Source organism: Balaenoptera ricei, chromosome 15, assembly GCF_028023285.1.
Source record: "Balaenoptera ricei isolate mBalRic1 chromosome 15, mBalRic1.hap2, whole genome shotgun sequence".
NCBI classification, from domain to species: domain Eukaryota; kingdom Metazoa; phylum Chordata; class Mammalia; order Artiodactyla; family Balaenopteridae; genus Balaenoptera; species Balaenoptera ricei.
Window position 1 is genome coordinate 1741296 of NC_082653.1, and position 22669 is coordinate 1763964.

Genomic DNA, 22669 nt, shown 5'->3' on the forward strand with positions numbered 1-22669 from the left:
ATGGATCGCATTGCGTCTGCAGGTTAGTTTGGGGAGCGCTGACATCTTAATGATTCTGAGTTTCCCGACCCATGAACAAGGTGTGGTGAGTCTCTTCACCTATTTAGGTCTTCCTTAATTTCCCTTAGCAGCGTCTTGTAGTCTTCAATGTACGAATTAAAAGTGCGTGATTTTACAACAACACGTGAGGTGTGCAGGGAGCTGCGGACGCTGGACCTTGAATTGGGTCAGAAGCTTCCTCTTGAGCTAAATATTCAGGAATGCAGGAATGCCAGCGCTCTTAGCACTTGGGCAGCAGCAGCGTTTTCTTGTGTGCTGCTCCGGCTTCCGCTTCGAGCCTTCAGTTGCCCCCTGGGATGATGACAAAGAACACATCTGGCTTAGTGGGAAACCGGTTTTAGAAGCAATACGCCCTGTGCGCCTACTGTTACCGCACAGATGCCCCTTGAAGAAGTAAGACCAGCCTTCGAGGGGGACAGAGCGCCAGGTTTGGGTCGACTTCTTCACACACCCGAGCTCATGTCACACTTGCAGGTGGGTCCTGCACCACTTCAGGGCCAAGAGTGAGAATTTTCGGAAATGATGGTGAGAATCCTGTGGCGTCCTGGGTGAGGCGGGTGGAGTGTCCCCAAAGCGTGGTGAGGTCGAGGCACTGACCAGCTGCTCTTGAAGGAGCGAAACCCTGGGGCCGGAGCCGGGTCCCACTCGTGAGCCGGCCATAAACGGGCTCCCTCGTGGGCGGCACCAGGGCAGCACACAGGTTGGTGTGGTTGCCGTGCTCTGCCCTCCGTGCCTAGGGCTTGTGAAGTTGAGGCCAGGATGCGGGAGCCCCGTGATGTGAGCACTCGTCTTAACCCTTCCCGCCCCCCTCCCCCCGACGCTGGCCTTCCTGGAGTCACAGCTCTGCAGGTTTAAGCACTTTCTTTTAGGTGGTGTAAAAGGCAAACAGCCACAAGAGCGAAAGGAACATTTAGGCCGTAATTTAAATCAGCTTCACCAGCGTCCGTGTTGGCGTCTTGCTGACTCTGCTTCCGTTGGAGTAGTTGGGGGACCCCGTCCCATGGGGACCTGCTGGAGGGGCAGGCACCCTGGGCAGGGCTGGGGGAGGTGGTGTGGCAGGAGGGCCACCGACACGCTGGCCAGTGGCTGTTCTGCTGGGCTGTTGGGTCTCAGGGAGGCTCCACGAGGCCCAGGCTCCTCTCTCCGCTGCTGCGGCCTGGGGTCTGGACGGGACGGTCCTGGGAGCCCTCCCCGCCAGCTCCCCTGCACGGCTAGGAAGCGTGTCACGGCTCTCAGGAGCGAGTTCTCCAGCTGTGTGACACCACGCCACGCGCGGGTCCCTGTGCTCCTGTCCCGATGCTGGCTTCTTCAGTGTTCATGTCGGGGTTTGGGGGCAGTTTCATTTCGCACGTCTTGGTTGTAGAGGATCTGCCTTTCGTAGCACTCTCTCTGCAGACTCTCTGCACCGTCCGGCAGGTGACGGTGCTGGGGACCCTTTTCGGGGTGAGGGGGCAGGGAGGGGTCTGGTCCGTCTGACCCGGCCGCTGTTCCCTGCTTGTGCCAGTGCAGCCGGGAGCCCCCCCGAGCCCAGGTGGAAGGACGAGCGTGTGTGACGGGGGTGAGGTCGAGGCCGGAGCCCCCGAAGGTCGTGCTGAAGAACATTTCCCCAGAAGCGATGTCTTGCAGGTGGACGTTCCCAGGCGGGGCAGAAAATGCCTGTTTAATTTGTAGTGTAGCTCTGGCTGACCTACATTTTGGTTAAAAATACAGTGAAAAATGTTGGCGTGGAAAGGGGTCAGAAGAACCGTAACATTGGGTAAGAACACTTGAGTTGATGTTGAACTCTGGTGACTGAGGGAGGCTGGGATTCATTCAGTCCTTGAGGGTTGTTGGTTGTGCTTGGGCTGTGATGGGGGACGCGGCCCCACCCCTACGGAGCTCACTCTGCTCTGTGGCCGCGTCGGTGCCCGGCCTCCCAAACAGGCGGTGTCATGTCTGTCTTACGTATGAGCACGCGGAGGCTCGGTCACGGCTGAGCAGCGTGGCCTTAACACGGCTGATGTGGGTTTGTGCTGTGCGTTGTAATTGAAGAACCTGAGCTCTCACAGTAACAAAAAATAGAAGATGCCTGTCTTCATCAGTAAAGAAATCATAAATACGTTCTGGATGAAATATCATGTAACCACTGAAAATTACAGTTCTGAAAAGAAATTACCAAGCCAAATATCAACAAAATTACTCCAATTTTCTTTATGGTTATCAAAACACATATGTTATACACGTGCACGTAGGACAGAGAGTGGAAAGAAATACACAGTCTAGTAGCCAAAGGAGATGAGGTTTCTGGAGATTGCTGTCTTCCTTGTACATCTCCATGTTTCTCAGGTTTTCTCTCATGAACACTTATCTCTATACTAAGAAGGATGTTAAAATTATTTAAAAACGAAACCCTGAATGGCTTTCTGGCTGCTTGAACTCGCCGTGTCGTGCTTGTTGCTCCTGCACGTTGGCCGGTTTTGGTTCCAGAGCGTCCTGAGTGGAGGAGGGGTGAGGGGTGCAGGGAGGGGGACCTGGGCAGGGTCCATGGCCCCTGGCCTCCCCTGTTCCCTGCCTGCGGGGCCTTCTGAAATGGAAGCTGTGTTCAGTGCGACAAGTTTGACTTCCTCCCCGACGTAAGGCTGGGATGAACATGGCCCATGCATACAGCCCTCCTCTGGGTCGCTGTTCAAGCCAGACTGCCTGGGTGTGTGCGCTGGGGCCTTGGGGGCTCCTGGGGGCAGCGCCGTGCTGCGCGGGCCCGCGTCGGGGCTCCTGGGAAGTCACTTCCCCGCCGGCCTCAGTGGCCCCGTCCGTAAGGCCCTTCCCTGAGTCGCTCCCAGAGCTGGCCTTGCGCCCGCGGAGGGGTGACGACAGGCGGCCTCCCGGCGTGGGTTGGGGCCGGGTGGGGCCCCGGGTGGTGTGCGTCCCAGGCCGCCGTGCTGCCTGCTGCGAATGCGGAGGATTGCTCTTCCATGACCTTTTTTTATTTAAAAAAAGTCATTTCAGTTACATTTTGAGACAGAGTTGTGTTTCTTTGCCTTTGAATGGATACTGCATAGTTATCTGTTTGCAGTGAGCGTGGTAACCAGAGTTTACAAGATCCAGAGCGGTGATAGTGTCATTACTGGGGGGTGTTTGAGGCCGTGCTGCTGTTTGGATTCACCCCGGGCGTCGCGTGCACGTCTGACTCCGCTTTTGTCAGAACCAGTGACTGTGCACGTGGTACCCAGGGAAGCTGACAGGTGTCCCGGGCGCAGCGCCTGCCGCGCCTGCCCGCGGAGCCGCTGGCCAGGCCAGCCCCGTGGCCCTCACGCCCAGAGGCTGTTGCTTTCCCGTGTCTGTTACCACTCGAGACGTTTTCAGTGCTGCAGAGAGGTCTCGTCACTTCCAGGGTCCAACAGTCACTTCTTGGAGGGACCTTTGCTTCCATCCCCAACTTGCTCTCTCACCATAGGCACATCACACAACCCTCGTGTCCATTTTCCTAGACTTTTGTGTCCAAAAGACCACCGTCCCTTCGTGGCCATATTAATCCCATTGCTTTTCGTGTATATTATTTAAACATTCCTTTATATTTCTGCAGACATCTTTTTACAAGCAAACGAGCATTCGATAATCAAAGTGTAGGCATCAGCTGCCCCATGAGCAAGTTTGAAATCGGGGTGTCCAGCTGTGGGGACGGCGGGGGCCTGCTCGGCTGCCCTGCCCCCTCGAATCCCCGCGAGGAGGGAGCAGGGGTCTCCGGACGGGCGCTTGATCGGGCCGGTGGGTGAGCGGCTGGGTGTTCACCGAGACCCCTCTTGTGGGGGCCCCGGCACAGGCATGGGCCAGGGTGGGTGTCTGTGCAGCACCCCGCCACAGTGGCCCAACCCCGACTTCCTTGGCCCCTTGAGCTTCCCCCTGGCCCACCAAACCTGTCCCGAGCGTGGTGCAGACTTCTTAGGGCGTGGGCATGCATCCGTTCCGGCTGTCAGCCTGCCAGGCCTTTCTCTCCTCAGTGCTTTAACAAGTTCCCAGGTTTCAAAAGACTGAGTTATTTGCAGCAGCTGATGTTTTTTTTTTTTTTTTTTTTTTTTTTTTTTAGCATGGCTTATTTTATTTTTTTAGTTTTAGCTTTATTTTTTAAATTTTTATTTTATATTGGAGTATAGTTGATTTACAGTGTTGTGTTGGTTTCAGGTGTACAGCAGGGTGATTCAGTTATACATAGACATATATTCATTATTTTTCAGACTGTTTTCCCATATAGGTTACCATAGAACATTGAGTAGAGTTCCCTGTGCTATACAGTAGTCCTTATTGATTATCTGTTTTATAAATGGAAGCGTGTATATGTTAATCCTAACCTCCTAAATTATCCCCCCCCCCCAGCCTTTCCCCTTTGGTAACAATAAGTTTGTTTTGTAAGTCTGTGAGCCTGTTTCTGTTTTGTAAATAAGTTCATTTGTATTATTTTTTTTAGATTCCACATATAAGTGATATCATATGATATTTGTTTTTCTCTGTCTGACTGACTTCACTTAGTGTGATCATCTCTAGGTCCATCCACGTTGCTGCAAATGGCATTATTTCATTCATTTTTTTTTTAACATCTTTATTGGAGTATAATTGGTTTACAATGGTGTGTTAGTTTCTGCTTTATAACAAAGTGAATCAGTTATACATATACATATGTTCCCATATCTCTTCCCTCTTGCGTCTCCCTCCCTCCCACCCTCCCTATCCCACCCCCCCTATCCCACCCCCTCTAGGTGGTCACAAACTACCGAGCTGATCTCCCTGTGCTCTGCGGCTGTCATTCTTTTTTTTTATAGCTGAGTAATATTCCATTGTATATATATATCACATCTTATTTATCCATTCATCTGTCGATGGACACTTAGGTTGTTTCCATGTCCTGGCTATTGTGAATAGTGCTGCTGTGAATGTAGGGAATGTGTGTATCTTTTCGAAGTATGGTTTTCTCAGGGTATACGCCCAGTAGTGGGATCGCTGGGTCGTATGGTAGCTCTATTTTTAGTTTTTTTAAGGAACCTCCATACTGTTCTCCATAGTGGCTGTATCAATTTACGTTTCCACCAGCAGTGTTAGGAGGGTTCCCTTTTCTTCACACCCTCTCCAGCATTTATTGTTTTTCGACTTTCTGACAATGGCCATTCTGACTGGTGTGAGGTGGTATCTCTTTCTTGTTTTGGTTTGCATTTTTCTAATAATTAGCAGCGTTGAGCATCTTTTCATGTGCCTCTTGGCCATCTGTATGTCTTCTTTGGAGAAATGTCTGTTTAGGTCTTCTGCCCATTTTTTGACTGGGTTGTTCGTTTTTTTGATATCGAGCGACATGAGCTGTTTGTATATTTCGGAGATTAATCCCATGTCGGTTGCATTGTTTGCGAATATCTTCTCCCGTACTGTGGGTTGTCTTTTTGTTTTGTTTATGGTTTCCTTTGCTGCAGCATGGCTTATTTTAAAAGGGATGTTTTGGAGGGAAGCTCTCGTAATGGGCATACACATGGTTCTTTTGGATCAAGAGTAGCAGATGTGACCCCAGGGAAAGGCCTGTTATTTCCTGATGTCACGATGGGTGTCGAGGAAGCCGGGACCCAGCAGCTTCAGAGACTTCTCAGACTTGTGAGTTGGATCGAACTCCTGTTTGGTTCAGCAGGGGAAAGCCTGATGTCACTTGTGAAGCTGGCAGGCGGTTCTTGGACCTGATTTTCAGCTGCCTCGTGGGAGGACGCAGGGGCTGCGCAGGCAGCAGGCTCCTTGGTCGACACCCCCTTGCCCGGCTGAGTCGCTCTTCAGTGGGGTGCCTTGTGCAGGGCCCTCTGCTGAGGCCTCACTTTGGGAAGAGTACAGTGTTTATGGCGTTTTTAGGTCTCCCCTTGCAGCTCCATCACTAATCCGTCATGGGAAATCAAGTGTGAAAGTTGTGTTGATGTTTCTAATGGAATCTAGGATATAATTGGTTGCCGGTTTTTGAAGCTGGAATTAACGCCAAACCTGCCCCCTAGGCTTGGGCTTCCAGTGACGTAGCTGAAGCACCGTGAAGTGCAAGTGGTCCTCCGTGTCTCTGTGTCTCTGTGGTGGGCACTGCCCCCAGGTCGTCGTGGGCACAGTACTGCCCCGCCACCCAAGAGCGGTCCTGTTCCTGGAAGGAGTGTCAGGGCCTCACAGGACTGCAGGCAGGGAGCCCTGGGCATGTGGGCTGTGGGGCGCTGTCTCCCAGGGCCCAGCCCAGCCCGCGGGGACGGGGGCAGGGGCGGGGACACCTGCTCCAGGGCAGGGCTCGGGTCTGAGGCTCCAGCCATGACCTCCCACCAGACACCTGCTGCCTTGTGAACTTGGCCACGCCGGGCAGCCCGTGTTGGGAGCACACGAGGCCCTCGGCTTCCGGGCCTCCTGACCTGCAGGCCAGCGCAGGGGCAGACCGCGGCGTGAGCAGCTCGGCTGCCTGGCCCACTGTTGCTGTTTGAATCCAGGAAAAAAATCCTTTTACGTTTTTGTCGTGCCGCGGACCCTCTTTCTCGGCAGGTGTGTTTAGAGTTCCGTGACTGTGTTTGACAGCTTCTCCTTCTGCCTCCTCTGAGCTGCCGGGCTCCCCCCATGGAGTCCGGCCCTGGGGCGTGTTTCCCGATGCCAGCTCTCCTCCCCCAGGTATGGTCCTCGTGCGCAGCGAGAACGGGCAGCTGTTAATGATTCCTCAGCAGGCCCTGGCCCAGATGCAGGCCCAGGCCCATGCCCAGGCCCAGCCTCAGACCGCCATGGCGCCCCGCCCGGCCACGCCCACAAGTGCCCCTCCCGTGCAGATCTCCACCGTGCAGGTGAGTGCGAGCGCTGGGCCTGGCAGGGGTGGGGGGAGGGGTGGGGGGAGGGGAGGGGGCAGGGGGTGTGGCGTGGCCCACGTGCCACGGGAGGAGCTCGGGGTCTGCCGCCGGGACCCCGCCTGGGCCCTCCCCTTCTCTCCTGTGACGCCACCTTCCCGGGCCTCAGTTTCCTCCTGTGCAACGTGGAGGTCCCGCATCTCGCCGGTGCTGCTCTCGTAGGGCTGTTACGGGACCAGTTAGGACGCTTAGGTGCCAAGGATAGTGGAACAGAGGGAGCACTGAGCAAGTGTCGGCTCTTCTGCCAGGGAGGCGCGGAAGAGCTTTACAGGGTTATGTTAAACAGTACTCCCCTCTCCCCCACAGACGTTGAAGCCTTTAGGGGTTACTGCCCTGACCCCTGCGGCTGTGGCCCCCTGGGGTTGTGGAGGGAGGATGGGTTGGATGCTTGAAGCCCAGTGCCTGGGACTCGCCCCTCCCCCCAGGGTTCTGCCTCTCAGTTTCCATTTGGGTCCATGCCCGCACATCACCTCTCCCTACCCTGTCTCCTGATGCCTTTCTGTCTCGTGCTGCCGTTCTGCTGTTCTGAGCCGGTTGGCTGGTTAGAGACTCACATGGAGATGAGGAAGATCTCGAAAACTCTTTTCTCCAGTGATTTCAGCCGCGTTCCTCTGGAGTTGAGACCCCTGCCGCTGTAGACAGGGCGTGTACGTGCGTGGGGACTCACAAAGGGCCCTCCCCTGACTGAACATCCAGAGCAGCCCACAGCAGTTTTCAGGGTCTGTCGAGGTCCGTCCAGTAAGAGGCAGATGTGGGATATTTCACTTTAAGTACCCTAACTATGTAGGACAGTTCACTTTAAGTGTCTCGTTTACTTCCTTTTCTGCAGCACAGTGGCCAGTCTTTAGGCCCAGGGAACACATGCTTCTTACTGTAGTGCCTTTGTTACTTTTTTAGTGCTTGTGGCCAAGATTACAAGAAATCCACACAAGTATTGATTTCCCAGGTATATGCGTTCCTTAAAGACCAGGTCGGAGACTTTGCTAAGGAGTGTATTACAGTTTATACGATGGAGGTTCCGATCATACACTTGTACTTGTTAAGGAGAGTTTAGACTTAGGGTGGCTTCCCTGCGGCTGGTGACTAGACCTTGGGGGCCCCTGAGCGCGCTGGTTCTGTACGAAAGGATGGAGTCTTGGGTGCGCCAGGTGCTGGGAACTACTTTCACTTGTCTCTCCTTCTAGGCGACTCCTCCTTGTTTTTCAGGCACCTGGGACCCCCATTATTGCACGGCAGGTGACCCCAACGACCATAATCAAGCAAGTGTCTCAGGCCCAGACGACGGTACAGCCCAGCACCGCACTGCAGCGCTCTCCCGGGGTTCAGGTGAGGCTGGGGCTCCGCGGTGCCCACGACGCAGGGGTCCGGCCTCGCGAGTTTGGGTGCTGGATGCTAAGTTTTGGAGTTTGGGGAACGCAGCGTAGATCAGAGTTGCTTTCCTTTAAAGTCGCATAGAGTTTAACAGCAGCAACATTCTTAAAAGCTTCCCGCTGTGCCGGAAGTACAATTGAAAACGTCGCCTTAGTAACTTACGGTGTGGCATCTCTGAAGCAGAGAAGATCTACAGCGCGGGGGGAGAAAGAGAGAGAGAGAGTGTGTGTGTGTGTGTGCGCGTGTGCTGCTCGCGACCTGTTCCTGCACCGAGGAGGACGCGTCCTCACTGAGTATGTGCGTTCACGTGTGCGAGTCTCACAACACCCCTCGCTGACGGGCGCGGACACATGCGGTGTGAGCGGCTCCGGACCCTGATCCCGGTGTGGCCTCGGCCGGCCTCCCTGCAGCCGCACCTCGTCCAGTGCTCTCTCCACTCACCCTGGTCTTGGCCTCCTTTGCCTTTTGGCGTCTGCAGCCGTGACATTGCTTTTCAGAACAGCTGGAGGAGCAGTTGGGTCCCAAGTAACTGAGCTCAGTGGTCTCCCGCGACAGGAGCTGCCCAGGCAACGGCGCTTCCTGAGACAGGGTCTTCTGGCCCGAGTTCAGTCTGATTGGCGCATCTGAACTTCAGTTATAGTGAAAGGAATCTTTTCTGAGAAGGTAGTGAAGCTCATGGTCAGCTTTTGCATGAGATTTAGTAGAAAATAAGTTTATCAACATAGGTTCCCACAATCTCAGAATCATCCAGGTTGAAACGTGTATTCATCCGACCAGTAGAAGCAAGTGTGAGGAATAAAGTTTGATGTAAAGGAAAACTCCCAAGAATTGGAAGTGCCCTGGCTGTTTCTGGGTGTCCCGAGGCAGCTCTGCTCTTCCCCTTTTGCTGCCCAAAGATGGCTGTTGGTCAGTTCTTTTACGTGTCTCCTCTGAAGTTTTTTATTTGCCATTTTGTAGTTACAAAAGTAATACATGCTTAACGTTACAAGTAAAATACACAGATAATATGGGAAGAGCCCATCATCTCTTCCAACTGACAGTCCTCCCGTGAAACCAGTGTCCACAGCCTGGGGGATGCAGACAGCTGCCCGCACACCGCCCACCGCCTGCCGCCCGCCGTAGCGGCCGTGCCATCAGAGCCCCTTGTGCGGCAGGCAGGGCGCCGGGGCCTGGTTGCTTAGAAGAGCCGCAGGCGAGTCATGCTCGGGGTTACACTGCCCCCTACCTTCCGAAGTCGTAAGAGAGTAACGTTTAAAAAATTGGAGAAGCCTCCATTTTTAAATTGGAAAAGTGCTAATTAAAAAAAAAAAAAACAGTAAATATTTGCATCCTGATTGTTCACGTAGACTAGAAGTCTTGGGAATTTGACCGAGGACAGTTGTTGTTTGATGTCTAGCTGTTTGCTGGCTTAAATATATTCGTTTAGCAAAGTAGCCCCTCCCTCCCAACACCAACTACATCAAGTCCCCGCCTGCTCTGAAAACCCCCTTTCCAGGATGTTTCTGGATGTGACTCGCTTTGGGGGAGCAAAGAAAGGTTGGTCCGGCAGCGGTGGGGGAGCCCGGGACCCCGACGAGTCCTGGTGCCGCCCCCCGCATGGGGGGGTGGCCTGCCCGTGTGCGTGTGACGTCCTGGCTTCCTTGTCACCAGCCTGCCTGCACGAGCCAGGTGACGGGCTTTTCAGTTGGTTTCTCTGTTTGTTCTTTTCAGTTCTGAGACGGGATCTGGTTTGGTTATTAAAAGATTATTTGTTTTGGTCACCATGTGACTTCTAGGATCGACTTCTGACAACCAGGTTCTTCCCGGCCATTGGCTTCGTTTCTGTCAGTTGTTGCTGCAAAATACTGCTTCCTCGGTGCTCAGGAAGGTGGCCCTCGGGGATGCGGTCTGCTGCGGGGCTGGTGTGGTCCCTTGAGGCCACATGTCCCGTGGGGTCCCGCCTGCTACAGGGAGTCTCCTGAAGGCCGTCTCCCCGCAGCCTCTATCTACCTTGTGTTTTGGCTTCTCGTAGCCTCAGCTTGTTCTGGGTGGCGCTGCCCAGACACCCTCACTTGGGACGGCGACAGCTGTTCAGACGGGGACACCTCAGCGAACGGTCCCGGGGGCCACCACCACCTCCACAGCCGCTACGGTGAGTGCCGCCTCTCGGCCGTGTTTTGGGGCCATGTGTGTGGTTCGTGCTGCCTCAGAGCGCTGGCCGGCCCGGGGGAGCCACAGCCGCCAACGTGGGGATGCGTTGGGGTCTCCACGGCCCCATATGAGTGGGTCTGAGGGCAGTGGTCTCTGCAGGGCCGCAGGAAGGGTCCACCACCCTACACGAGGCTTTCGGGCCGTGGGGGACGTCTGTGGGATGGAGCCCAGACCAGGTGTGTTCAGAGGGGTGACACGGGGGCTGCACAGTGGTTGCGGTCTGTAGAGCGGCAGTGTTGCCCTCTTAACATTTATCTCCAGCAGTTTTCCTGCACACGTATGAATCTTTAAACCAGTGGGATCGTGCTTTATTTATGACTTAACGTTTTTCATGTTTCTCTGCTGAGTATTTTTCATCGTCTTTAGTATCTGTGCCATAATTCAGTTTCTTTTATTGTGCACTTAGATAGGTATCAGTTTTTCTTTATGATAAGCAACATCAAGGTGAATGTCTTATAGATCATCTTTTTTACATTTATTGGTTATTAGTTACATTTCTATAAGTAGAATTGCTGGGCTGAGTGAGCTGTAAACTTGGGTCTGTGCCTCCAGAGCACACGTCCTGGTTTATACTCCCATCATCAGGCCGTGAGAGTTACTGCATTTTCCTCAAAGAAATTTAGGAAAAGAAATACACATTTCTTTTTTTTAAAAATAAATTTATTTATTTTATTTATTTATTTTTGGCTGCGTTGGGGCTTCGTTGCTGCGCGCGGGCTTTCTCTAGTTGCGTCGAGCGGGGGCTACTCTTCCTTGCGGTGCGCGGGCTTCTTACTGTGGTGGCTCTCTTGTCGCGGAGCACGGGCTCCAGGCACGCGGGCTTCAGTAGCTGCAGCACGCGGGCTCAGTAATTGTGGCATGTGGGCTCTAGAGCACAGGCTCAGTAGTTGTGGAGCACAGGGCTTAGTTGCTCTGCGGCATGTGGGGTCTTCCCGGACCAGGGCTCGAACCCGTGTCCCCTGCATTGGCAGGCGGATTCTTAACCTCTGCGCTACCTGGGAAGCCCAGAAATACACATTTCTTATATGACACCCATATCTTAGTTAAAAGCTGTGATGAAAATCTGCCTTTTAAGAGTTTTCCGCTTACATCTTTTTAACTTCTATCCAGGAAACTATGGAGAACGTGAAGAAATGTAAAAATTTTTTATCTACGCTAATAAAACTGGCTTCATCTGGTAAACAGTCTACAGAGACAGCCGCTAACGTGAAAGAACTGGTACAGAATCTGCTGGTAAGAGCTCTGTACGCCGGCCCTTCTGCCTTAGAGCGCTGTACTTGGCCATGGGGGGCGGGGCGCGGCCGGAGTCTGGGCCCCTCTGCCCACCACCCTGCCATCCGCTCGCCAGCCTGGCTTCTCGGAACCTCACAGCAGGACGGCTTCCCTAGGAGCTCCTTTTCCGCCCCGTCAGTCGCGCGGCATGTTGGCCGCAGAGGAGCGATGTAAATTCACCAGATGGAGGGTGTTTAAAGGCCCTCGCTCACTCCTCCACCTGCTCTACCTTTTTCACGGAGGGTTTTTTTTTTTTTTTTTTTAATATTTATCTATTTGGTTGTATGGGGTCTTAGCTGCGGCTCACAGGCTCCCTAGTTGCGGCAGGTGGGCTCCCCAGTTGTGGCATGCGAACTCTTAGTTGCGGCATGCATGTGGGATCTAGTTCCCCGACCAGGGATTGAACCCGGGCCCCCTGCATTGGGAGTGCGGAGTCTTATCCACCGTGCCACCACGGAAGTCCCTTTCACGGAGGATTTTAAGTGATACAGAAGCGGAAAGCAGAATGACAGCCCTTCTGGGCCACCTGCGGGCTTCATCAGTCATGAGTTCTTATATGACTTTGCATCTGCTGCGCCCCCGTTGCCACCCACAACCCCTCCCCAGTCTCATAAATATTTCAGCACGGATGCCTGGACATAACCTGTGAACACAGGATCCCTCGCAGCCCCCAGGTGCCCAGAGGCTGAGTCCAGTGTTGCCTGCAGGGCTCGGTCAGAGTCGGTCAGGTCCACCTGTGGCAGCTGCCTCTGTGTCGCCGGTAACCTGGGGGTCCCCTCCTTCCTGCTGTTTTCCTTTCCTCTCGGTTTCTCTTTGCAAGGAAACCTGGTGGCTCAGCAGACGGGCTGTTGGACGTTTCTGTCCTGCTGGTGGGTTTGCCGGCTCAGACCCTCTGCTCGCAGCCTCCCTTCCGTGCCGAGGGCTTGGGCTGGAGGGGAGCCACCCTCGGGGGCTGGCTCTGCGCCGTCTCTGCAGACCACGTGGGTTTGGGGCCGGAAAGGAATGAAGTCCCGCTCTCACAAGCAAAAATGATCGCTTCAGATGCTCCTTAAATCTTTTCAGGAAACTCAGAGGTTGAAAAATAATCTCTCCTGCGAGGAACAAGAATTCCCAGCTTTTTGTTTGTTTTAATTATAACAATTTTACCTTCTAATGAAAATTTCTAATTAAATAAATGCCGTTCCCTTTCTTCCCACGGTCCTTTGTCTGTGGTCCCTCCCCGGCGCTGGAAGCGTGGGCTCGTCTCGTCGACTGTCCCACCCCCCCATCCCCTCACCTCCAGATGAGCCCAGTGCCGTCCCCCTTGTGCTGCACCCTTATCAGGGCGCCGGGACCCCCCGTTCCGCCCTTGTTACAGGACCTCTTTGCAGCCCTGGCCACTCCCCCCTTGAACTGGGCCCAGTCAGCCATGGGCTTGGCTGCTGGTGGTAGGTGACCTCGAGTGAGAGGGCGCAGGTGGGCAGAGTTTGTCTCGTAGGATTCCCAGGTGTCGGCAGAGCCGGCTGGGACGGTGCTGACCCCTCCCGGGTGCCCGTGCTGTCCCATCCCCCAGCCCGCACACCCAGATCGCTTTGGTTTCCAGAGCGGGGTCTGGGCCCTCTCGTCTGGGCGCTCGCTTCTCCCTGCCGGCGCCCCAGCTGCTCTGGGGTCTCGGCGTAGGTGTGGTCTCTCTGGGTAAGGGTGTCCCTGGTCTGCGGTACCTTCCAGCTTGGTCACGAGGGTACTTTTAGGCTAGTCTGTCACCTGGCAAAATGCCTGACCTGCGGTGGGTTAAGGTGCCACGTAAATGTCCCGTGGGAGCTGGCGTACGGGAGTCGTGGAGTGGGCCAGTGAGCCCCGATGGGGCGGGGCGCGGGGAGGGCCGGGGGCCTCAGCCACGCCCGGGAACCCGTGTCAGCTGAGCACGTGGCCCCTGGGCCCGCCCGCACCTTCGTCCAGCGCAGGACCTGGCGTGAGGAGCGGCCAGTCCTAAAACGCGAGACCAGAGAAATGCTGCATAAAGTTACGTGTGTGCGAGTTTGTATTCGTGGAGGAATTTCAATGTGAATTTTATTTTTAAGGACGGAAAAATCGAAGCAGAAGATTTCACTAGTAGGTTATACCGAGAACTTAATTCTTCACCTCAACCTTACCTTGTGCCTTTCCTGAAGGTAACTTGAAGCCCCCTGCGAGCACCCAGCGTCGGGTGGGGGGCGGGCGTGTCCCGGGGAGGGGTGGGCTCGTACGGGTGTCACCGGTGCGTTTGCAGTTTTCAAGTCCCCTGAGACAGAATGCTAAGTTTTCTCTTTCGAGGCTTCTCTGTAAGTTGCGAGACCCCCGCCCCTGAGGCCACAATGTCGTGTCCCAGCCGGGGGCTGCGAGGGGCCCTCTCCCCGCAGACGGGGGCCCCGCGCCGCTGGGGCGAGGGTGTCGCTCACGTGCCTCCACTGCCTTAACGCGCGTGACTGCATTTCAGAAATGGCGCTTCTGGTTTGTTTTTTAAGCAAATTGCAGCCAGTTGTCACTGAGGGTCGCCCTGCTCAGCGGCGGTCGGGGGACAGTGGTTTGGGATGCCGGCACCCGGCGTCCGGGGCGTCTCCTTCAGGCCCCGACCGACGCTGTTTGGCCGAGGACGTGTTCTCGTTTTCTGAGTCGAGGAGGGAGCCAACCCTGTGTCTGTCTTTCCGCCCAGAGGAGCTTGCCCGCCTTGAGACAGCTGACCCCCGACTCCGCGGCCTTCATCCAGCAGAGCCAGCAGCAGCCGCCGCCGGCCTCGCAGGCCACCACCGCGCTCACGGCCGTGGTGCTCAGCGGCTCGGTGCAGCGCACGGCCGGGAAGACGGCGGCCACCGTGACCAGCGCCCTCCAGCCCCCTGTCATCAGCCTCGCGCAGCCCGCGCCGGTGGGCGTCGGCAAGCAGGGGCAGCCCGCGCCGCTGGTATGGAGGCCAGAGCCTTGCCCTGCTCCCCCGCGCGCGCCCGGCCGCCCGTGGCTCAGAGAGACTGCCAGGGAGAACCTGGGGCGGGATCCGAAATAGTGAGGTGTCAGCCAGGGGCCGAGGCCCTGCAGCTTTGGAATTTATTTCTCAGTAAAACGAAATAAGCCTACTGAATTTTGCCCTTTGGCACGTCCGTTGTCTGTACTGTTTCGGGCGTCCCTGGTTTAAATGGACACAGTGTGTTTGCAGTGGATCTTTTAGCTGGACGTTATCTTTGATTAGGAGCAATGGCCCAAATACACAAAGCCGACGCTAAGTGCTTGGCGCTGGACCCGTCAGGTTTCATGGTCTAGAGCCCAGCTCTGCAGCCGTTGTTTGGGGCTCAGAGATCCTCGGGAGGCACGGCTGCTGAAGGTGGATTTATCTGTGGTTGGGATCCAGGGTTCTGGTCGTGTAGTTATAGAAAAGGGTGTCTCTGCTGGGAAGAGTTGAGGATTGAACGTGCTCCTGCAGGCAGATGGGGTTCGCCCAGTGTAGAAAGGCAGTTGCTATTTTTTTTTTTTTTTTTTAAATTTCAAAGGGATTTGTTCCTATACAGACAGTTAAAAAAAATTAAAACAACGCAGGTCCTCACGTCACTTTCGTAGGTTGTGGAGTGTATTTTACGATAATGCTCAAGTGATAACCAGGTGGGCAATCAGAGTCATGAAGGGTGGTGGTCTCTCACCTGCTCAAGTTAAAATCTGCATTTGTTCTTGCCTTGATTGGTGGTGAGGAAGACAGGCTCCCACGGGAGGTGGAGCCGTGTGTGTGCTTCGGCCAAAGCGCGGGTGTGAGATCAGGGCTCGCTCGCATGCCCCTCACTGGAGGGGTGGAGCTCTGCCGCACCCTTGCAGAGTCGGGCACCACCGGTCCATCACCTGCTTCCCTTGAAGGCCGTAGGGACGTGAAACCTGGAGGCTCTTCCCTGAGTTTGTGGCAAAACTTGGCCTGAACCTCCTGCAGGCAGTCGTGTGTCTGCTCATTCTGGACAGTGTGAATTTTCATAGGTTTTGTTGCAGAGATGGCTGGGCCCCGGGCACCACCCATCCCTCCCCGAGTGCGCTGTAACATAAGAGTGTGCGCACCAGGTGACCTTCGTAAAATTCAGCAGCTGGATTCTGATCCAGCCCTAGAGACTCTGGAAGGGATCAGGGGGCGCCCCGGCACCTGTGCTCACATCTGGGGAGAAGTCGGCTGTTCCACGCTGGTTCGCAGGCTCAGTAAACACTGTCCTCCAGGCGCTGGCCTCAGGGCCCCCGTGTGTGGCTTCCGAGCAGTTAATCTGTCTCCAGGAGCTTGCAGCCGTGGCGCCTGATGCAGTGCCCCCGGCTGAACCTCCTGGTCCTCCCGGAAGGCTGCCCACCCCCGCCCCGGGCAGGGAACAGGTGTGGGAGCCCCCTCGGGCGGTGGGGACGGGGGTGGGATGTGTGCTCACGTGCCCCGTGGGCTCTGCCCCAGGTGATCCAGCCGCCGCCCAAACCTGGAGCGCTGATCCGGCCGCCGCAGGTGACGCTGACGCAGACGCCCATGGTGGCGCTCCGGCAGCCCCACAACCGCATCGTGCTCACCACGCCCCAGCAGATCCAGCTGAACCAGCTGCAGCCAGGTGAGGGCCGGCGGCCGGGCCGCTCTGCCCAGGACCCCGTCTCCCTGTTTTTTTAATTGTGGTGAAACTCACGTAACATAAACTTGGCCATTTTAGCCACGTGAACAGGTGTACAGTTCAGTGGTGTTGGTACATTCACAGGGTTGTACGGGCATCGCCCCGTCAGTACGATTTTTACAATTACACATTCAGGACTGGGTTCTTACCTACACTTCAAAAAGTTTGATGAGATACAGGAAGGCAAATGCGTGAGAGATGCTGCTTACGTTTTTACTCTAATCTAGAGTTAGTAACCCAACGTTTCTGACGTTTTAGGAAGCTTCCTTGTGGTGGGCGGGGGGTAGTGGCCCTCCCCGCAGCCCACCTGGCACCGGGGACGGCAGTGTCTCCGCTTCCGAGTCCGTGCGCGGGGGGCATACCCTCGTCTCTTGTTTTGCAGTCCCTGTGGTGAAACCTGCCGTGTTACCTGGAACCAAAGCTCTTTCTACTGTCTCGGCACAAGCAGCTGCCGCACAGAAAAACAAGCTCAAGGAGCCCGGGGGAGGCTCGTTTAGGTAAGGAGTGAGCCCGTGGCTCAGGAGGCGCCCGGAGGGAAGGGCCTCGCCCAGTGGCCGTTGGTGCTTTGAGGCTGCGTTCATTCCCTACACACACGCACGCACGCGCACACACACACACGCGCGCACACACGCACGCTGTGTGCGTGTTTTCCCCCAGAGCAGCTCAGGGACATTTGCCGCAGACAGGGCGGGATGGCAGAGCAGCTGACCTTCCGCGCGAACCAGTGGGAGATTTGCGTCTGTGATACGATGGCTCAGCCTTCTGAGCGCATCACAGTCATCACAGAGGGCGCTTCTGTGTCCTGCTTTCAACCTCAGACCCTTCAGAGATGCTGTGCTTTGGTCTCTTGACGAGCAGCTGGTCTGGGCGTCGCCATAGGAAGGGCCGCAGCGGCTGCTTTGGTTCGGATCCAGCAAAGTGCACGTGTCGGGGGACCTGGGTGGTCCTTCCCGTCCCTTCCCAGACGCTTCGTCCCTCAAGCGGTTAGGGAGCAGGGCAGGTGTTGGCAGTGCTGGAGCGTGGTGGCCTGAGCCGGGGTCGGCCTCCAGGCAGGGCGAGGCGGTGGGTGCCTGGCACCGCCTGGCACGGAGGGCGGGGGCCCGCGGGTGGGGAGGACGTCCACGAGCGAGAGGGCGGGTGGCGGAGATGGGAAGACCTGCCGTCCACCTGCAGGTGCGAGGGAGTCAGAAACGCAGAGAGGAGCAAACGAGGCGAGCCGGGGGGTTGGGTCGGGCTGGGCGTCCGGCTGTGGATGCTCGGGAAAGGCTATGGCCGGAGCCGCCCACTCTGCCACTGGGGGGGGCCTGGGATTGGTGACACCACGATGGCAGCAGCACACCCAGTGCCCAGGGCTCGTCTAAAACCGCTTCCCCCGCAGTGACCAGGGTGCCTTAGGGGGCTGCTGATTCCAGGCCGGAGTCGGGAGGGCGCAGGACGAGTTAGTGCACTTTGTTTGGTCAGAAAACAGTGCTCGAGGGTCAGAGTTCCCAGAAGCCCCCAAGTGGCCCCCTCCCACCGGCCGTGTCTGTAGTGACGTTGTATCTGCTGGATCAGACAGGAACCCGAGCCCCTAGAAACGAGTAAGTGGGTGGTTTAGGGGAACGGGATTTGCACAGTCTCAGACCACCTCCCCTGAGGTCCTCGTAACTGCACAGGGAGGGAGGGGCGCCCCGACAGCAGGGAAGCCGGGCAGGGCCCCCCTGCGCTGGAGCTCCGTGTGCAGGGTGAGCAAGGCCCCGTGACTCGTGTGAAATTCCTGCCAAAGGTGCATTGCCCGCATCTCGTCACAAAGGGACGTCCGTCAGAGGGAAGACGAGGACATGCTGCAGAACAGCTGGCCTGTGACCTTCCAGGTGTCAGGGGCACGAGAGTCAGGGAGGGGCTGCAGAGACGTGACAGCAAAACGCAGCTCGTGGTTCTGAGCTGGACCCTTTGCTGTGGGAGATGCCGTAGGGACCGTTAGCCAAACCTGGGGGTCTGGGTGTGGCTGGTGGCCTGGTTTCAAAGGCCATCCCCCTGGTTCTGTAGGGGGTGCCTCTGTCCACAGGGAGCCACACTTCCGTGTCCCGGGGGGTGGGTGTCAGGTCGACCGCTCACCCTCAAGTGATTCAGGGGGAAAAAGTCCTTTATACTATACTCCAGCTTTTCTGAGAGTTTGTGATTGTATTAAAAATAAATTAATGCTGTGAGATCATTTAAAAAAGGTTTCACAGAACAAACTCCTTGAAGCAGTGAGTAGGTGCTGTGCTGTCTGTGAACTTGGCGTTGACATCTATGTGCAAAGACTCCCATTCTGCCGTACCTTCGGGTGGGTCTTCCTTTAAAAGAACAGATTCGCTTGCAGGCGACCGCCTTCGTGCTCAGGTGACGGCAGTGTGGGGGAGCCGCCCCTCTGCCCGCCGAGTTGGGGCCACCCGCATGTGCCTCCTTGGCGGCCCTCGTTCGGCTAGACCCACCTCCTCTTCTTTCCTGAAGGGACGACGATGACATCAATGACGTAGCGTCGATGGCCGGCGTGAACCTGTCGGAAGAAAGTGCGAGAATATTGGCTACGAACTCTGAGTTAGTGGGCACCCTGACGCGGTCCTGCAAAGACGAGACCTTCCTCCTCCCAGCGCCTCTGCAAAGAAGAATATTAGAAATAGGTATGGCCCTGTCTCTTACCGGCCCTGGGATGTCTGGCCTCCACGCGTGGGCTTGGCGTGGACCACGGCTGCGGTGCTCCGCGTGGAGCTGTCCTGGGCTTCGGGGGGGACACCCCTTGTCCCTTGTCACCTGTTTTGCCAGGGTTGTGCTTTCGTGGGGTTGGCGGTGACGTTCTCAGGTCGTTGAAGCAGGTGTAGACCACCCTTGACCCTCAGGTTGCACAAAGCGGTAACTGGGGGATGAGGGAAAAACAGTGAAGGAAAGAAAAGAGCTTCAGTGATTGTAAAGTATCGCCTGTTCCCCAGGTAAGAAACACGGCATAACAGAGTTACACCCAGACGTGGTGAGTTACGTGTCACACGCCACGCAACAGAGGCTGCAGAACCTTGTAGAAAAGATATCAGAAACGGCTCAGCAAAAGAACTTCTCTTATAAGGTAACCCGCCGTTTCCTGGAGGGGATGCCCCGTCGCCCCTCCTGGGTCTGGTGCTGCCTGGGGGGCACGGGGGAAGCGGCCGAGCGTCGAGCTTGTTTTGAGTTTTCCCAGGACGGGATTTTGGGAAGACGCCACTTCTCCCAGCCCCGTGGTGCGCTGCGTGCTCTCCGCCGGGCTGCGGAAGGGGGGTGCGGGGAGCCGACCTCCGGGTTAGGGAGCCGACCTTCTGGGTCCGGGCAGGCGGCATCCTCAGCTCCGGAGATGGTGGACCCTCCTGCCCGTTTCCACGCGGCGGGGGTCCCAGCAGCTGCACAGGCCCGAGCTGTCCGTGCAGACGCGAGGGGCTCTGGCTCACCCGCGCTGCCGGGACTCAGAGTGGTGCCCTGTCGTGTGCTGTGGAGGGCCGGCTCGCCGCAGCCCGGCCTCGCACAGCAGGCTCAAGGCAGAGCCCGCCTTCCTCTTCGGTCACGCAGACCCTCTTTCAAGGGCACCGTGGAGCGGCCAGGCACTGCCTGCGCAACGTTGGAAGTACAAGCCTGTAGCCATTTTGCTTTGAAGATACTTTTTATGCTATTAGAAAAAAATTTTAAATGCCACTTAAAAAAGGCAAATGATACCAAAGTGTATAAAATGGACACTTGCCCGTGAGCCCCCGGACGACTTGCCTGAGACGGCGTGTGCGCGTCCAGAGCACTTGAGAAGCAGAGCCTGTCGGGGACGAGAGGGGCTTGGGTCTGCGCGCCCGCCCGGGGAGGGGGCCGAGGGAGGCGGGAGGCGGTGCGCGGACTGTCCGGCTGGGTCCCCAGGTTCGGGACAAACAGCCGTTTCGCTTTTTTCTAGGACGATGACAGGTACGAGCAGGCAAGTGACGTGCGGGCTCAGCTCAAGTTCTTTGAGCAGCTTGATCAGATTGAGAAACAGCGGAAGGACGAGCAGGAGCGGGAGATCTTGATGCGGGCAGCCAAGGCAAGTGCTCGCGCTCCACTCAGTTCTCCCCTCTCCACCCTGGGCGCTCGCAGACACCCTTGGGGTTTCCAGGAGCCGGAGCAGGGTTTGGGGCTGGCCTCGATGACACGTGCGCGGGGTTAGGAGCGGAGCTGGGGCGGGGAGCCTCCGGACCTCAGCAGGTCACCCAGCGCGCGGGGCAGGTCCCTTACCTGAGCCCGGAGCCCTGCGGGCTGCCCTGGCCCACCGTCCTCAGGTCACATCAGACCATGGCGTGCTTCTTACGTCCAAATGGTATTGATTTTCATGATGATAAATGTTCATCTGTTAGCTGTAAACGCTTAAAAATTTAATGCATTCTGTCACGTGACTTAGATGTCATTACGTCACGAATAAGATAACATATCTGTCAGGTGATGAACGTTTAGGTCACAACTTATCTTTCTTTTTTACCTGTTTGAAAATAGTCTCGATCCAGACAGGAAGATCCAGAACAGTTAAGGTTGAAACAGAAGGCAAAGGAGGTAAGCGTTTTCAGTCCAAGAATCTGCACTCACCGCACACTTGAAAATATGTTTGCATTCAGCCTCAGCACCTAACAGGAGAGAGAGGCTGAGAAAGCGAGGGTATCTCTGCACAGTAGGCCTTCCTGTAGCGATTTATGATGTTTGCAAAAGTGTTTTCCTGTGCTTTTAAACTTCCAGGTAATTTCTCATTTGGTGCAGTCCAGTCTCTGTACTCTCAAAATTTGCTCATATTTTCTGAGCTTTTAAAGATGAGCATCTATTGCTTTACTGTTTTTCTGATTGCAAAATATGCTTACTGTTTAAAAAAAAAACAGTCGAATTAAATTTTAATTTAGGAAAATTTAGAAAACCCTTTGGTGTCTACGTATTACTTTTGTAGTAAGAAAAAATGTGTGTGAGATGACAGTCCCTGTTTCCTTTTCAAAACAAAGATGCAGCAACAAGAACTGGCACAGATGAGGCAGCGAGATGCCAACCTCACAGCACTAGCTGCCATCGGGCCCAGGAAAAAGAGGAAAGTGGACTCTCCGGGACCGGGATCGGGAGCAGAGGTACCTCACAGTTGCAGGGACGGGGGCTGGAAGGGCCTCGGGGCACCTGCGTCCCGCCCGCCTCTGCAGGGAGTCAGGCACGCCTGAGAACGGGCTGTCGTTCGTTCGCGCACGTGTTGTCTCACCGCCCTTGGAATACTTGTTTTCTCGGTACATTCGATACTCTATATTCAAATCAACCCGTTTGTGGATATCACGTGAGCAAGAAGTTCTTTGCATGAGGAAGTTTGATCACTGTAGCTTAACATGATGAGATTTAGACTGACTTTGAAGAGAACATGGGGAGATTCTGTCAGAAGACTGACCTTTGTTGGGCTGACTGTTCTCCCTGAGTAGTGGGGTTAGCATGAAGGAAGGTTGTAGCCTGTTTCTGTGTGTCCAGATTTTGTTAGTTTCTTGTTTTGTTTGCTGTCGTATCTTTATATGTAATGACAAACCCAACTTTAAAGTATTGTTATTTTTTCTTCAAACTGCCAGTTGCTTTACAAGTAAATCACAGGAAGAAAGAAAACATCGTCTTTTATATTTACCTGCTTATTTACCATTTCTGGTGTTTTTCGTTCCTTCGTCCCAAGTTCCAGGCTTCCATCAGCAGTATTTCCCTTTGGCTTGAAGGACAGCATTTAGCGTTTCTTGTAGTGCAATCTGCTGGTGATGGATTCTTTCAGCTTTTGTTTACCTGAAAATGGTTGTATTTCGCCCTCAAAAGTTTGAATGAAGTTTTCCCTGAATGTTGACAGTTTGTTTTTTTTTTCTTTCAGCTCTGTTTTTTTAACTTCAGGTTAATTTTCTCTCACATTCTTGAATAAGCCGAGCAAGTCCAGATACACATCACTTAATTTTATAGAATGACCGACTAACAGGGATAAGTGATTGTAAGAACGTTAGCCATCCTTCACGTTTTTCCTCTACTCCTTGAATCCTGTCTTAACTGCTGGTCTCTTTCTTTTTTCCAAGGAAACTCCTGTTCTCATTTAGCCATGTTTTCTTGTTCCAGATCACAAAAAAGATGGGAGATCTCCCAGAGTGTTTTGCAGAATTGCAGAGCTCTTATTCTTAGACCTGAAAACAGCCGTAACGTGTGACCGTCGTTGTCCTTGAAGACGTTGTTCCGTCGTATTCAGGGCCCCACTGTGATTTCAGTGCTTGTTTCCTGTCACGTGTGTCACTTCTCCAGCTGTTTTGAGGT

The 22669-nt window shown here is 55.1% G+C and overlaps 1 protein-coding gene across 1 annotated transcript in view; it reads left to right on the plus strand.

The window, feature by feature from the left end:
- TAF4 (TATA-box binding protein associated factor 4) overlaps positions 1-22669 on the plus strand; it is a 70295-nt gene that overhangs the window by 33324 nt on the left and 14302 nt on the right. The window contains exons 2-14 of the mRNA XM_059898533.1: positions 6694-6860; positions 8127-8246; positions 10303-10422; positions 11592-11714; positions 13814-13903; positions 14425-14670; positions 16171-16318; positions 16758-16872; positions 18851-19020; positions 19327-19457; positions 20298-20423; positions 20870-20926; positions 21361-21480. Of these exons, the coding sequence (XP_059754516.1) occupies positions 6694-6860; positions 8127-8246; positions 10303-10422; positions 11592-11714; positions 13814-13903; positions 14425-14670; positions 16171-16318; positions 16758-16872; positions 18851-19020; positions 19327-19457; positions 20298-20423; positions 20870-20926; positions 21361-21480 (1733 nt within the window). The remainder of the gene's footprint in view (positions 1-6693; positions 6861-8126; positions 8247-10302; positions 10423-11591; positions 11715-13813; positions 13904-14424; positions 14671-16170; positions 16319-16757; positions 16873-18850; positions 19021-19326; positions 19458-20297; positions 20424-20869; positions 20927-21360; positions 21481-22669) is intronic.